The sequence below is a fragment of the Cololabis saira genome, chromosome 2 (genome assembly GCF_033807715.1).
Source record: "Cololabis saira isolate AMF1-May2022 chromosome 2, fColSai1.1, whole genome shotgun sequence".
Taxonomy (NCBI): Eukaryota; Metazoa; Chordata; class Actinopteri; order Beloniformes; family Belonidae; genus Cololabis; species Cololabis saira.
The window spans coordinates 34,687,583-34,700,939 of NC_084588.1; the positions used below are offsets into that span (position 1 = coordinate 34,687,583).

The 13,357-nt window shown below is 40.0% G+C and overlaps 1 protein-coding gene across 1 annotated transcript in view; it reads right to left on the reverse strand.

The window, feature by feature from the left end:
* Nucleotides 1-821: 821 nt before the first annotated feature.
* The window catches only part of spon1a (spondin 1a), a 130,773-nt gene continuing 118,237 nt past the window's right edge, over nucleotides 822-13,357 (reverse strand). The window contains exons 9-16 of the mRNA XM_061710854.1: nucleotides 13,116-13,256; nucleotides 9,658-9,733; nucleotides 9,059-9,241; nucleotides 4,918-5,088; nucleotides 4,637-4,804; nucleotides 4,305-4,469; nucleotides 1,771-2,037; nucleotides 822-1,678 (exon numbers count right to left, since the gene is read on the reverse strand). Coding sequence (XP_061566838.1) covers nucleotides 1,515-1,678; nucleotides 1,771-2,037; nucleotides 4,305-4,469; nucleotides 4,637-4,804; nucleotides 4,918-5,088; nucleotides 9,059-9,241; nucleotides 9,658-9,733; nucleotides 13,116-13,256 — 1,335 coding nt within the window. The 3' untranslated portion in view covers nucleotides 822-1,514. The remainder of the gene's footprint in view (nucleotides 1,679-1,770; nucleotides 2,038-4,304; nucleotides 4,470-4,636; nucleotides 4,805-4,917; nucleotides 5,089-9,058; nucleotides 9,242-9,657; nucleotides 9,734-13,115; nucleotides 13,257-13,357) is intronic.

Consider the following 13,357-nt stretch of genomic DNA (forward strand, 5'->3'; position numbering starts at 1 on the left):
TTCAAGTGTGAGAACTGGCATCAGGTTCTGTACGGTATGCTTGATCTGACACCCCTCGACACACTGGTTAAGGTCCACAGGTTTTTCAATCAGACAATTCTCAAAGATGAATTGCTATGCTATAACATGCTATCATTTTTTTTTTCTATACATCTCTCCTCATACTGTAGCCTGCAAGGCAGTTTTAGTTTTCACATCCAATGCCTGCCTGTAATAGTTCCCTCATCATGTTCCCATTGCCTGTGAAGTGTGTAGGCTTTCCTTGTGTGTGGTCGTGTTGGCATGGAAACAGGAATAGCATTGTAATGTGTGTATTGAATTTTTCACCCCTGTCCCCAGAGTTCCACTGCGAGGAAAGCCTGACAGCAACCCCTTCCCCCACTTACTACACAGGAGAGGACGGAGACAGAGTCTTTAGAGATCTCAGCCAGCACACGTACTAAAAAAAAACTCAGTGTTTTTGATTCTGTAAAACAAGAACAGATGCTCAGTGTGGATTAACAAATATCCTTAGACAGTCCTGTGAGTCTTGTCTATCTCAGGGTTGATGTTATATGTAATCCTGTGCTGCAAAAGATTAGGTTATTTATGGAGACGATGTATAGTATGCAGATCAGCTGTGAGCTGATTCAGTCTTGAGATGTGGCAGTTTCTGAAAGGACGAAGTTTAAAGCTTGTTGTCACCATCTAGTGGCATCACTAGCATAAACCAGTGACTGCTGACATCATATCGTAATCCCCTGAATAATGAGGCAGATCCATGCGACCAATTGTCACATTTACTTTTATTGTAAAGGTGATATACCAAAATATTAATATGTTAGAGGAAGAGAGATAAAGAAAAGGGAAAAAACACTTAGAAAACATCTACACAAGACTTTGGTAAGAATCTTCGGACACATTCTTATCAAAAAATTACACTGCAAAAAAATAACACATTTTCTAATAATGTTCCAAATCATATAGATGTCAATCATGAGGCATCTACATGTACAGTAAATCAGCTGGGTAAAAAATAAAAATTACTGGTAATATTGTGTCCTACAAACAACTGAACAATTGAAGGCATATAAAACACTGGAATGGCTGGGCACCTGTGCTTAAAGGTTGGATTATACTGTACTACTAAAGGATACCACAAGAGATAACAGTTCTTTTTTAATCTTTAAATCAGTTTACAATTCATAATTTTATTTTTCAAGATATATTATACCACAACAAGTTTACAGTAATGTTGCAAAAGAGTCATATGTGTATCAGAGCTAGTTTGAAACCACAGCAGAATCAGCCGAGTTGAAATCCAGAGATTACCAGAGAGAAGTATACATTTCACTTTCTTTAAACGATAACTGACCCGAGTCTGGATTTAACCAATACAGATTCAAGAACGGGCCATTTCAGCTCTAAACAGAGTGCATTGGATCATTGTGTGACAGTGTGCGCTAAACTCTTTTCAGCCCCACTGTCGCCCTCCTCCCCACCGAGTTCACATCATCCCCTTCCTTCACGTGGCCCTAACAGGGATGCACATTGCAGGCCCTGATCTCTTTCCTGTCCTTGCAGCTGGACAGCTGGGCAGTCTTAAACTTCTGCTTCACAGTCATGAGTCGCTCTTGAATACCTCCACCGCATAGCTTGGTACATTCTGTCCAACTTGACCACGGTCTCATCCTACACCCTAGAACGTTGGGAGTTAGGAACGAGGGGAAAGAGCAACAGTCAGAATAATGCTTGTTGTTGTCCTTCAATATGAGGAGAGCGGACACCCACCTGGATGCTCGGAGGCGCCTTCAGCTCTGCCCTGTTTGCTTCTCCGCTTTTCTCGCTGCTCCTTGCGCCGTCTCCTCTCATCACTGGTGCCTTGTCCACGGTTGCACTTCCTGATCTTACACTTCTTCCTCTGGATGGTTTCTGGACAAGGGTCTCCACCAAACTGAGGCTCCAGCATCACAATGCGAGTCCGGATTGTGTGACCCTTCCCACAGGATTTATTGCATTCTGACCACTCCGTCCACTCCGACATGCCACAGTCAATGGCTGAGGATATTAAGATGGAGAGAAGGAGAAGGACTGAGATGAAGACTGTGTGTAAGAAGAAACATGGAATACAGAACCTATGGTGGAGTGTATTAACCCACATTACCTTGATGGAGAGACACTCCTGAAACAGTATTTGGTTTACCTTTGGGGACCAGTGTCTCATAAGACAATTATTGTGAATCTTCAATGTACGTAATGATGGGATTAAGTTGACCGTGGTTCTCCAATACCCTCAAGTTATTTTTCTGACAGATGTTATTCTTCTTTAGTTTGGTTCTTAGTCGCATTTACTTATGATCAATCAAGTTTTATAAAAGTGAGCCCTGATTAATTTGGTGTATGTGGGTAAGAAGGGAACTCGTGACCAGATGCTGATGATTAGACAGATCTGAAGGTGAGAGGGGAGCACATTATATGATGTTTGTGCAACAGACAGTATGTTTACATGCACTTACAGAAAGTCGAATTGTTGCCTTAATCCGACGGATATTGAACTTTTAAAAGCCACGTATACACCTTAGTTGGGCTGTAGTCGAATTGAACTGAAGCTTTGGAGATCGAGCTATTAATGCCAGATAATGTGGTCCTAATTTGAGTTATTCTGGGATGTGAATGCAACCCACGCTGAGCCGAGCTAGTGACGGCCCCGGGTCTCCCCCCTTTCTGAAGTGACGACACCGAAAAGACAGAATATCAACACAGTAGGAGAAGAAGACGACAAACAACAAAGAACTAACTGGAAGAACGCCAACGCAAAAGTGCGTGTGGCACCACCTAGTGTCACGGAGTCTAACGCACCTCACGCAATAATCGATTGTCTTCTCGCGCATGTATACTTGGATTTCTCTGAAACTCCAGATTAATCCTTAGCTAGATTGTTGCCAATAGCTTGATTAAGATGTGCATGTAACCGCACTGATTGTCCTCTCAGTGCTAAAGGAAGACAGTATTTAATGTTTAGAGCTCCACCTTCAGTTATCAACTTTTTAGTTCAAACACCATAGCGCGTTACTGGGAGAGGGTGCATCAGTGATGACAGTTTCACACTGACGAGTGCAAAGACTTGCATGGATGTGAAGTTCAAATTTAAATTGCATTTGTGATGCAGATGTATGTGATGCAAAGATTAATAGTGGATTCATCCAACATAAGTTTTGTTTGTACAGTAGGTGTAAATCAAACTTTGTTCCCTATTGAAATAAATGTGTCTGAGAAATTGAAGTTTGTACATGTATAACAGAAATGTGCAAATATTAATAGATTTTATTTTAATGTAATTGGATTCATATCTGTATCACAGTTGAACTACAGTCAATGTTATGATGATGATGATGATGATGATGATGATGATGATGATGATGATGATGATGATGATGATGATGATGATGATGATGATGTGTCATTTAACACACATAATGTTTATCAAGGCAGTTAAGTTCTTGAGGAACTTTATATCTTACTTACATTTAAATGAATCTGTTTCAAAGATGCAGCAACACTATGCCTGAAAGCATATAATCCAACATCGGAAGCGACTACCAAATCAAAAAACAAAAGACATAATAGAACCCAACCAATTATTTTAGGGCGGCCCGAGTCTGAAAATCTCCACTGCAATGAGAAGTTCAGATCTATGTGGTTTTGTGACATCACAGACCCAGCACTGGGTAAAATTATCAAGCTACTCTATTTTTTCTCTACCCAGCTTAACATCCTGTAGTATTTATTTCTCAGAAGTTGGTGGCACAGAGCTGTATTGCTGCTTAAAAAAAAATCACGTCCTTGGGAAGAGAGGACCGAAGTCGAGTCAAGTACCTGAACAAGGCTAAGGTGAATAAGTTATCAACACCGCATGTACTTGAACATATTCACAATAGTAGGAAGTGAGTGGAAAGCAACATGTAGGACAACAGAAAGGAAAGTGAAGCAGTAACAGTTACCAGACTGCAGTACCAATAAATACTCTGAAGATTAGCTGGTATGTTGCATATTGTCTCATGCACTCATCTCTCAGGTCTTTTGCTAGGTGGCCACATTCTCATTCTTATAAGCCACACCTCTGGAACATTTATGGTACATTCCAGGACTGCAGTGCATGTGTGAAAAGGATCTAATCAGACAGGACTCTGTGAGCTAACCTCATCATATTTGCATCAAAGTGCAGCTCTGCATCAGTAACTCAGGTTTCAGTGAAAAAAAAGAATGAAATTGCCATAACTTTCACATACACATGTTCTGTGTGGGTTACGATCTTTATTACTTACGACACTCTGGTAGCATGCACTTCTCCATCTGCTCCAAATCCTCTGTACACTCTCCCAGCTCCAAAGGCGATTTGAGAATCCGCTGTCGTGTCCTCAAACCCTTCCCACATGTTACGCTGCAGTCACTCCAATCAGACCATGGGGTCAGCAAGCATGGGATTGTATCTATTCAAAAGAGGACTCACTCAGCAACACATAAATACATTCAAATAAAAAAGAAACAAATATATACATAAACTTAAGATTAAAAAAGGGATGGCATAAGTGATGCACTTAATTCATCATTAAGGACATGGCAGGATAGTTGCGTTGCTGAAATTGTTGCTACTCACGGCATTCTGGCATCATGCACTTCTCTACTTCTAGCACCTCTGCCCCACAAATGGAGCCATCTGCAGGAGGCATCTTCACCATGCGCTCTCTCCTCTTCATGCCAAGACCGCATGTGGCGCTGCAGACGTCCCATTCACCCCACTCTGTAACCAAGCAACTGCTGGGAGCTGAGGTCAAGAGGGAAAGACGGGGTCGAGTAAACAAACTAACACACTAATACAGAAATCATGCAAAATATGTTAATCAGTCTTTTAACTTAATTATAGATTAGAAAACTTACAGCACTCCTCATTGACCACACAGCTCTCGGTCTCCTCTGTGGGCAGATTGCAGACTGAACCATCATCCGGAAACTGTTTAACATATCGTTCCCGAGAACGCGTGCCTGCTCCGCAGGATACACTACATGGAGACCAGGTGATCCACTCTGACATCATGCAGGTAGAGGCATCTAATGACCCAAAGGATAACAATAAAGATATTAGCAAGCCCAGCAAAAGGCCAGTGGCTTTGATAACAACAGCAATATTAAGATATTAAGACGAGGAAGCAGGAGGAGGACTGTACGGTACTCTTTTTAAAAGTCAGACCAAAAAATATAATTTGCTTCAACCCGGTACAAAGATGCTACTTTCTTTTATTTATACAGAGCAAGCCAAGCGTTTAATCTTATCTATATAAATTAGGTAATTATAATCCATTACTGCTTTTTATGTCAGAAATAGAGCTGGGCTTAGACAGGAAGTAAAGAAGAAAATACTGAATTAATTGGGAGAAAGAAAAAAGAAAAAGAAAAGAAACTGCTGTAAACTTGTAAGACATTTTCATCTGTATCTGTGTTGTTCTGCACGTTGTCATGGCCTATTCAACACTGTGATGGCTGTTGAATAAAACCTCTCCTCAGTTTAGATCCTTCATTTCATATTTCTGCACCTCCTGCCACAGGGTAGAAGTGTGAACAGTGTTGAGTGTAGATGGATTCCTTGGCGGTGGAGCTGGCTCTTTTTCTGGACTCTGCACTGATAGATGGCCTGCAGAGAGGGTAATGGTGTCCTAACGATCCTCTCAGCAGTCTTTACTACTCTGCAGTCACTCGTGGTCCACTGCAGAGGTGCTCCTCTCCCGCATAGCGATGCATCTGGTCAAGATGCTCTCAGCGAAGCAGCTGTTGAAGAAACTGATGATCCGTGACGACATTCCAAAGTTCCTCAGCTTCCTCAGGAAACACAGTCACTGATGTGCCTTGAGTCTCCACGTAAAGTCATCAATAATGTAGATGCCCAGGAATGAGAGCTTCAATATGTGAATAATAATGTTCATATTTTGTAATGGACTAGATACAATTATGACTGACATTATCTGCAGTTTTCTGCTTGAATTTCGTAATGTTTATGGGTAATTTTAAATAAACTGTGCAGTCATATCTCCGCCAGTACATCCATAATCATGGCAAGATGCCATCTTCGTGGAGCATAAGAGTTAATGCTGTGAACCGGACCATGCTGAGGAAGGCTATCCTGCATATTTTACTGGAACCCCCAGGAGGACGAACGGGTTAATTAATCCACATATACAGCACAAGAAAAGAAAAAAAAAAGCTTTTAAATGAAACTAAGTTTCATAATAAAGCAAAATATATGAATGTGAATCTGTAAATATCTGTGAATATCTAAGTACGAAATAAAGTGATCATTAAAAAGTTATAACTCAAACATCATTTTCAACATTGAAGCAACAACAGATAGAGATAAATGTATAAATAACACTATCCAAAGGTTTGAGCAAACCACGAAACTGAACTCTCAAAGAAGATTTACCAAGATGTCCTAAGAAGACGTAAATGAGGTTTGTAGATAACAGTTTCTTCTGAATCACTGGGGAAGGCCAGGTCATGCAGATTTCAAAGCTCAAAACTCATAACTCCTTTAACCTTGTTACAGCAATTGCAGCCAGCAGTAAAGTGTTTTTTAGCTGACCATTTCCTCGTCTATAAAGAAATGGTGTTAACAGGAACAGTGGAGGTCAAACTGAGGTCAGCTAGACCAACGAAAGCTGTGGCTCAGGAGGTGGAGCTGTCTGTCAATCAGAGGGCTGGTTGGATTCCTGGCCTTGAAATCTGCATGTCAAAGTATGTTTGGGGAAGACAATTGAATCTGACACGCCCTCTGATGCATCCATCAGTGTGTGATTGTGATTATACATAAGAATGCACTGTGAAGACACAATAGAAAAATCATCCTGTGTAGGTTTTTACAGACTACCAAAGTAATGTTTAGGCTTCTAAAGGACTTAAGTTTTAGTTGCATTTTATTTTTGTTTATTTATTTGTTGTTTTTGTGTCGCAACGTGTCTGTGTAATTACACGGCTAAACACTAGATGGCGGCATAAGCTCTTCTCTGGAGTGCTGTAACCTGCAGCTCTGAGTTTCCTTTTGTTCACTACCTTTATATAGTTTAAATAAGGCAACTGAAGAAATTGAGCAGATCTTATTGTATGTGAGTTAATGCTGATGAAATATGGCACAACAGTTGTGATACTACAACAAATTATCAGCTTTGTAAATACACCCCCCCAAATAAATAATAAAATAAAATAAAAAAATGAAGTACTATTCAGACATGTGAAGAGGAATTACAATGCTGACAGGCAGACCCGTCATGTTTGTGGTGGTCTGCCCCACGGAAGCAGTGATCACCCAAGAGACTGTTATATATGAATGTGTATGGAGGAGTGAGTGTGGTTGGTCTTGTAAATATTACTGTGGAAATCCTGTCCTCACCACCAATTTTATGAACATGAGAATATTTCAGTGGTAGAGAGAAGAGTCTGCTCAATCAGAATGTTTACAATCTCCGATGCTGTCTGTCAACAAAGCTAAAGAGGCTTTTTCAACAAAAACAATGATCCTAAAATCACACCTTTAACCACAGTAGACAGGCTCGCAATGAGAAAACTGATAATTAATGGCTGCTGTCACTGATTTGTTCAGAAATTCCATCTGTTCTTAAAATACCACGTATAACGTTTGGATTCTGTATTACATTCTTCAACTGCCTCTGTTACATTATAAATTACAACTCCTAAACAGTACAGAGTGTGCAGTATAGAAGATATCCATCATTAAAAACATGCACACAGTGAGTTTAGACTTTATTTTGACTTTTATTTCTAAGCAGACCAAGATATTTCATGATTTGTCCCGTCAACTTCATTCATTTGTTAATCGACACATATTCTTTCATTTTATGCCTAAATTCTAGTAGAATAGAAAAATACGTACAACTAAACGAGAACGATTAAGCATAAACTTTTTCAAGTAAAGCTGAATTGGTTAATGACATTTGCAGCATGGAGGATGCAACATGGAGATGCTTACAAATGTTTTTAACTGATTACCAATTCCTGATATTGATTTATCTTAATTCATTACAAGCCCTTCATTTGCCCATCATCAGAGGTGGACAGAGTACTCGACCCCAGTACTTGAGTAAGAGTACAAATACTACTGGTCAAAATTTACTCCGTTACAAGTAAAAGTAGCTCAGTCAAAATATTACTTGAGTAAGAGTAGAAAAGTACTTGCTTTTAAAGGTACTTAAGTATCCAAAAGTAAATGCTTTTAAATGTACTTTAAGTAAAAGTAACAGTAAGAGTAAATTTCTTATTTGCGACTATGTCTTGACTTGTTGTGGCTCTGTCTTGACAAACGTAAGCTACTTTGGCGGTATCGTTTTGAGGAGGCTTGACGTATTTCCGCTTACGTACATCCCAGTGGAGAGCGTGCACTGTGATAGGTCTCCTCCTTTGACAAAAACAGCTTGTGTCCAATAGGATTTTAGGGAAGAAGAAAAAAGAGCAGACCTGAAAGTAACGAGTACTTTTCAGCCTTCCTAGAAATGTACTCGAGTAAAAGTAAAAATATTTGTCTTGGAAATGTATTCAAGTAAGAGTAATAAGTACCAAAGAAATCTCATACTCAAGTAAAGTACAAATCCTCTGGATATGTACTTAAGTACAGTACTCAAGTAAATTTACTCCGTTACTGTCCACCACTGCCCATCATGCATTTTATTCAACTGGTTTCGGGCCTGGAATGCTAAAAGCGGAAGCATGATGTCCATGTGGGTGATTCAAGTCACAAACACACCTATGTTAGGTTGAGCGATGATTCTGAATCATCCACACTCACACTGACAGTGTGAGTGTGAGTGTGCATGCTTGTGTGTTTCATTTGTCTCTGTTTGTTCCAAATAAAAAAAGTTTTGTCTAAAAGACCTTTAGTTTACAGTTCTCATTAGGATGCTTCGTGGTTGCCCAGTCTTATGTAACATTTTTTCAGTTCTGATATTTTCCCAGAACATATCTGTGGTTTTCTGGCTGGTTCTTTGGTCTCCACTCCTTAGTTACTGTAGTTACCCACCTTCATCACTGCATCCAGGTCCCATGCATGGCTCAAAATCCTGAGTGTGTGGGCAGGGAACACTCAGGTCCAACTGGGCCTTGAGCATCCTTTGCCGCATCCGCTTGCCCTTGTCACAAGTGGCCGAGCTGCAGGCCGACCATGGAGACCAGTTGGAGTAGATACATGTTTCAGGAGTGTCATCTGCCAGACAAAAAAAAGAGGAACCATAATACATAGTCTGTCACTATTACATACAGTATGCCTTTAAGTCTTTAAGTTCTGTGTGTGTGTGTGTGTCTGTGTGTGTGTGTGTGTGTGTGTCTGTGTGTGTGTGTGTGTGTGTGTGTGTGCTTGTGTGTGTTACATCATTAGGACCAGTTATAATCACTGACCTTGATGGGACCAGTAATCCTTGTGGGGACCAAACTCTTAAATGTGGCAGAATGCCATTTAAAAAGTCCTGGTTAGTGTTACTATCATGGTTGGGATTAAGCTGTATACGCCAAATGTAAGTCACTGCAATGCCCTAATATGTGTGTGTATAAGTGCATGTATGTGTGTGAGAGAGAGACAGAGAGAAAGAGAAAGCAAATGATAAATTGGAAGAGGATTAATACCTTCCTCTTTCTCCTCCTGGGCAATATCTGCTACAATGTCATCCACATTGTCCGGCACAATGTTGCACTGTTCACCCTGAGGACACACAGGCGCACTCTGATATTAGTAGACTAGCAGACAACTATGGGACGTGCACAATAAGCAAAGGGAAGACACACTTAATGAGAAAATTTAATCGAAGGATGGTCTGCATCTGTGTGTTGCTGAGATGAATCCCAGAGTCATTTTCCCACAGCTGCCTCTAGATGCCAGTGAAGGACTGCTAACCTTTCATCCTTAACACATCACAGCTGAAGTTATGTGACACACAAGACACTATGTTTTATTATCCACAAAATATGCATGTAGAAGAAGTACATTTCAACAAAAACTTGTAATGATTAGACTTTTTAATAAGTTGGTGTATTTTTTTCATTGCTTTTCCCTTTTGCTTGAGTTTCTCTGGAAGCTCATCAGAGCACATTTGTTGTACCGTATAATTATCTTGGAATAAAAGGGACTTACAAAAATAAAATCCCCTCATCTGAGTTTGGGACCATATGGGTGTCTGCACAGCTTCAAAACTCTGACATAACATGTCACTTTGTTTGGGGACGCCTTGGTCGGAAAATCGAGTGAGCGGTTCAGATTTACATCACAGACCAAAATTGGAGAATCATCTTGCGTTCCCTTCTTTAGCTCCATCTGACCCGATGTCATGCTGCATTTGCAGCACCTTAGAAGTAAACTTGTAAAATGAATTTCAGAGGAGGCACACCTTGCATAGGGGGTGGTGCTGCAGGTGGCAGAGTGGGGTGGTTGGCATGGAACAGAGATGTAAGGACTTGGTTGAAAAGGATGCATTCATTCTGTGATCCTGTGGTATTTTGACCTAAACATGTCCCAGACATTTCATTAAGGTCTCAGAAATCCTGGTAATGTAGCAGAGAGGGAGATGTGGTCGAAATCTCCAGAGAGAGATCAACATAAATACATTTGAGGTTACTGTATGTTTGCCCGGAAAAAGCTGAGCAGATGGGTGTTACATGCAGCCACGTAACATTAGCTTTTTCAGAGTAACATGTTCAGGTTTACAACATCTGTTGTTAACAATCTCTCTTCCTTTACTTTGTCCGCTCTGTCAGTTTGTCTGCGCCTATTGAGCTGGATAAAGAAGCAATGGAGTCTGGAAAATGTTCCCTGTGCCCAAAGCTATGTAAAACACCTTATTGTCATGGTAACCACCTCTGATTAGGCAGTCTCATTCTTTCTCCGTCTACTCTAAGTGTGCTTAATTGCACAAGTGTTGCAGGTCTGGTTCCAGCTGCAGCTCATCATTCACTTCCTCCGTAGATATCTTATTGCTGTTTCCACACACCATCAGATCGTAGAGCTGCTAAACACCATCAAAGCCTTGTCTAATTTACTCTCATTGTTACAAGATTACCTACCTCGTCTTTCCTGCTGCCGAGACCTGCCTATACCACAGACTCCTCTTTTATTGGAGTGATTCTGGATCGATCCGCCTCAATCCAAACACTGGATTTAATAGCAAGCTTAAGCTTAAATCATGCCAAGTTCTGGTCTCAAAAGACATTACTTAAGAGCACATTTCACTAATCAAAACAAATATAGCAGAACTACCTGTGTCTGAATCTGACTTTTGGGCTCCCAGTTCTAGCAGATACAACGTCAATGCCTCAGGCTTGTCCATTTTGTCTCCAAGGTATCTTATATTCCCAAGCGGCAAAAGGATGAAATGGTGTAATCTTTCTCCTTTCTCTTTTTGCTCCTTCCCTATATCCTCCATATCTCTTCTTCAATTTGTTGGGTATTTCTCATTGGGCATTTATTGACTTTGGAAAGCTCAGTTAGCATCGTTCACATGTAATACACCTTTTGGTTATTCATCATAACAGATGTTGAATAACTCCAGAAATGACAAAAAAAGGTGCTTGGGTAAGAAAGCACTCCAACCAGCACAAGAAGTACTTATAAAAGTGATTAAAAAACCCAGTGTTTTTCTATATCTTCCAAATCTTTCAGAGTGCCCCTTTACAATACTGAAAACCTACTTGAGAAATGAGCATATTACATTAGGAAGAAATGCCCTCAGCACGTCTGACGTATTTTTTAGAAGAACTGTTCTTTCATTGCTACATGTACCCGTCTGAACTTTCAACATTAAATGATCTTCATATGTGAAACGTACAATATCTATGTGTAAATGAGAGTGAACAATGTTCATTAAATGAATGCTAAATGAAGTTTAGTTCTCGAGAAGCAAGACATTAAAACAGACAAAAGACTGCAGGCTAATTCATATTCATTAGTTAATGGTGTAATTTACTCTCATTGTGTGTATCATAGAAAGAAAATTAAAATTTTTTTAGACCAGATAGTAATTTAAATCTGTATAGATCTCTTTAGACTGAGAGACTGTGTGGCCCGAAGTGATGCTATTTTGTAAAGGCGCTTTGAATAGTCGAGAAGACCAGAAAAGCACAATATAAGTACAGTCCAGTAACCTTCTTTGTTACTATAATAAATGGTCGATCTTACATTTAAGTTACATCATAATCTTTATTTTATCTCCATAACTTTCCATTACAGGTGCGGTGCTGGCTGTAGTAAACCAGAACAAACATCAAGTTACATCCATTCAAACAAACCAAACAAACATAATAAATCTTGAACAGGTCCACAGTGTTTGGGTGCAGTGGGTATTGCATGTCTCCCTCTAGTTAGAGGTTCCAGGCTGTTTTAGATTTCCCCCGGTCTATTGAGAATAACCTGGCTTGCCAATCGATGCATAAGGTCTTCTGGCATTCAGAATTGAATTTACACAAATGGAAAATCTCTTCTTTCACATGCCCACTCTCCCTGCCAGTGTTGAACAATACCTGTGCATCTTTTCAGCAGTAAATTATGGTGGAATTGGCAGTGAGCTGCATGGTGAAAAGCTGTGTCATTCACTTTGTGTGAATCATTTGAATACTCCCCACTCTGGAAAGCAACACTTCCCTCAATAAACATGCATATGCAATAAAGCCTAACACAAAAATCCCTGTGTCCAACACCAAAACAGGAATTAAGCCTTGTGCAAAGTGATAGAGGTAGAAATGGTACAAATATGTCGAAAAGTCGATACTGCTCTAAGTAATGACAGGGTTGACTCCAAACTATTCTGTTATGCAAAGAAAACACTTTCTTCTCTCACTGTTCTCTTTTGAACAATTCACAATAATAGCGTGTCACACATAATGTGACTCAGTTTCCATGTTTCTTCGATTTATTTATCAACACAGAATCAGTAAAAGGAGATAAATTACTGAGTGTGCACACAGAGAAAGCAGTGAAAATGCTTGAAAAGTGTCCTTGAAAACCGTCCTTTGTAGTAATTTTCTGACTGAAAAATGTCTCTATACTTAAGTTTATTTGATAGAATATACTGTAATTTGTAGGAAGACAAACAGACCTTCCTGGCAATGCGCTCCACCACCACCCTGGCCACAGGAGTGATGGCACCTCCCTCTGGATCATAAAACGGGCTTTGAGGATGATCCAAACTTGTCAGGGGACGAATCTTCTCCTGGTGCAGAGTAGGCTTGTTCGGAGACTAGAGGAACAAGAAAGAAAGAAAGAAAGAAAGAAAGAAAGAAAGAAAGAAAGAAAGAAAGAAAGAAAGAAAGAAAGAAAGAAAGAAAGAAAGAAAGAAAG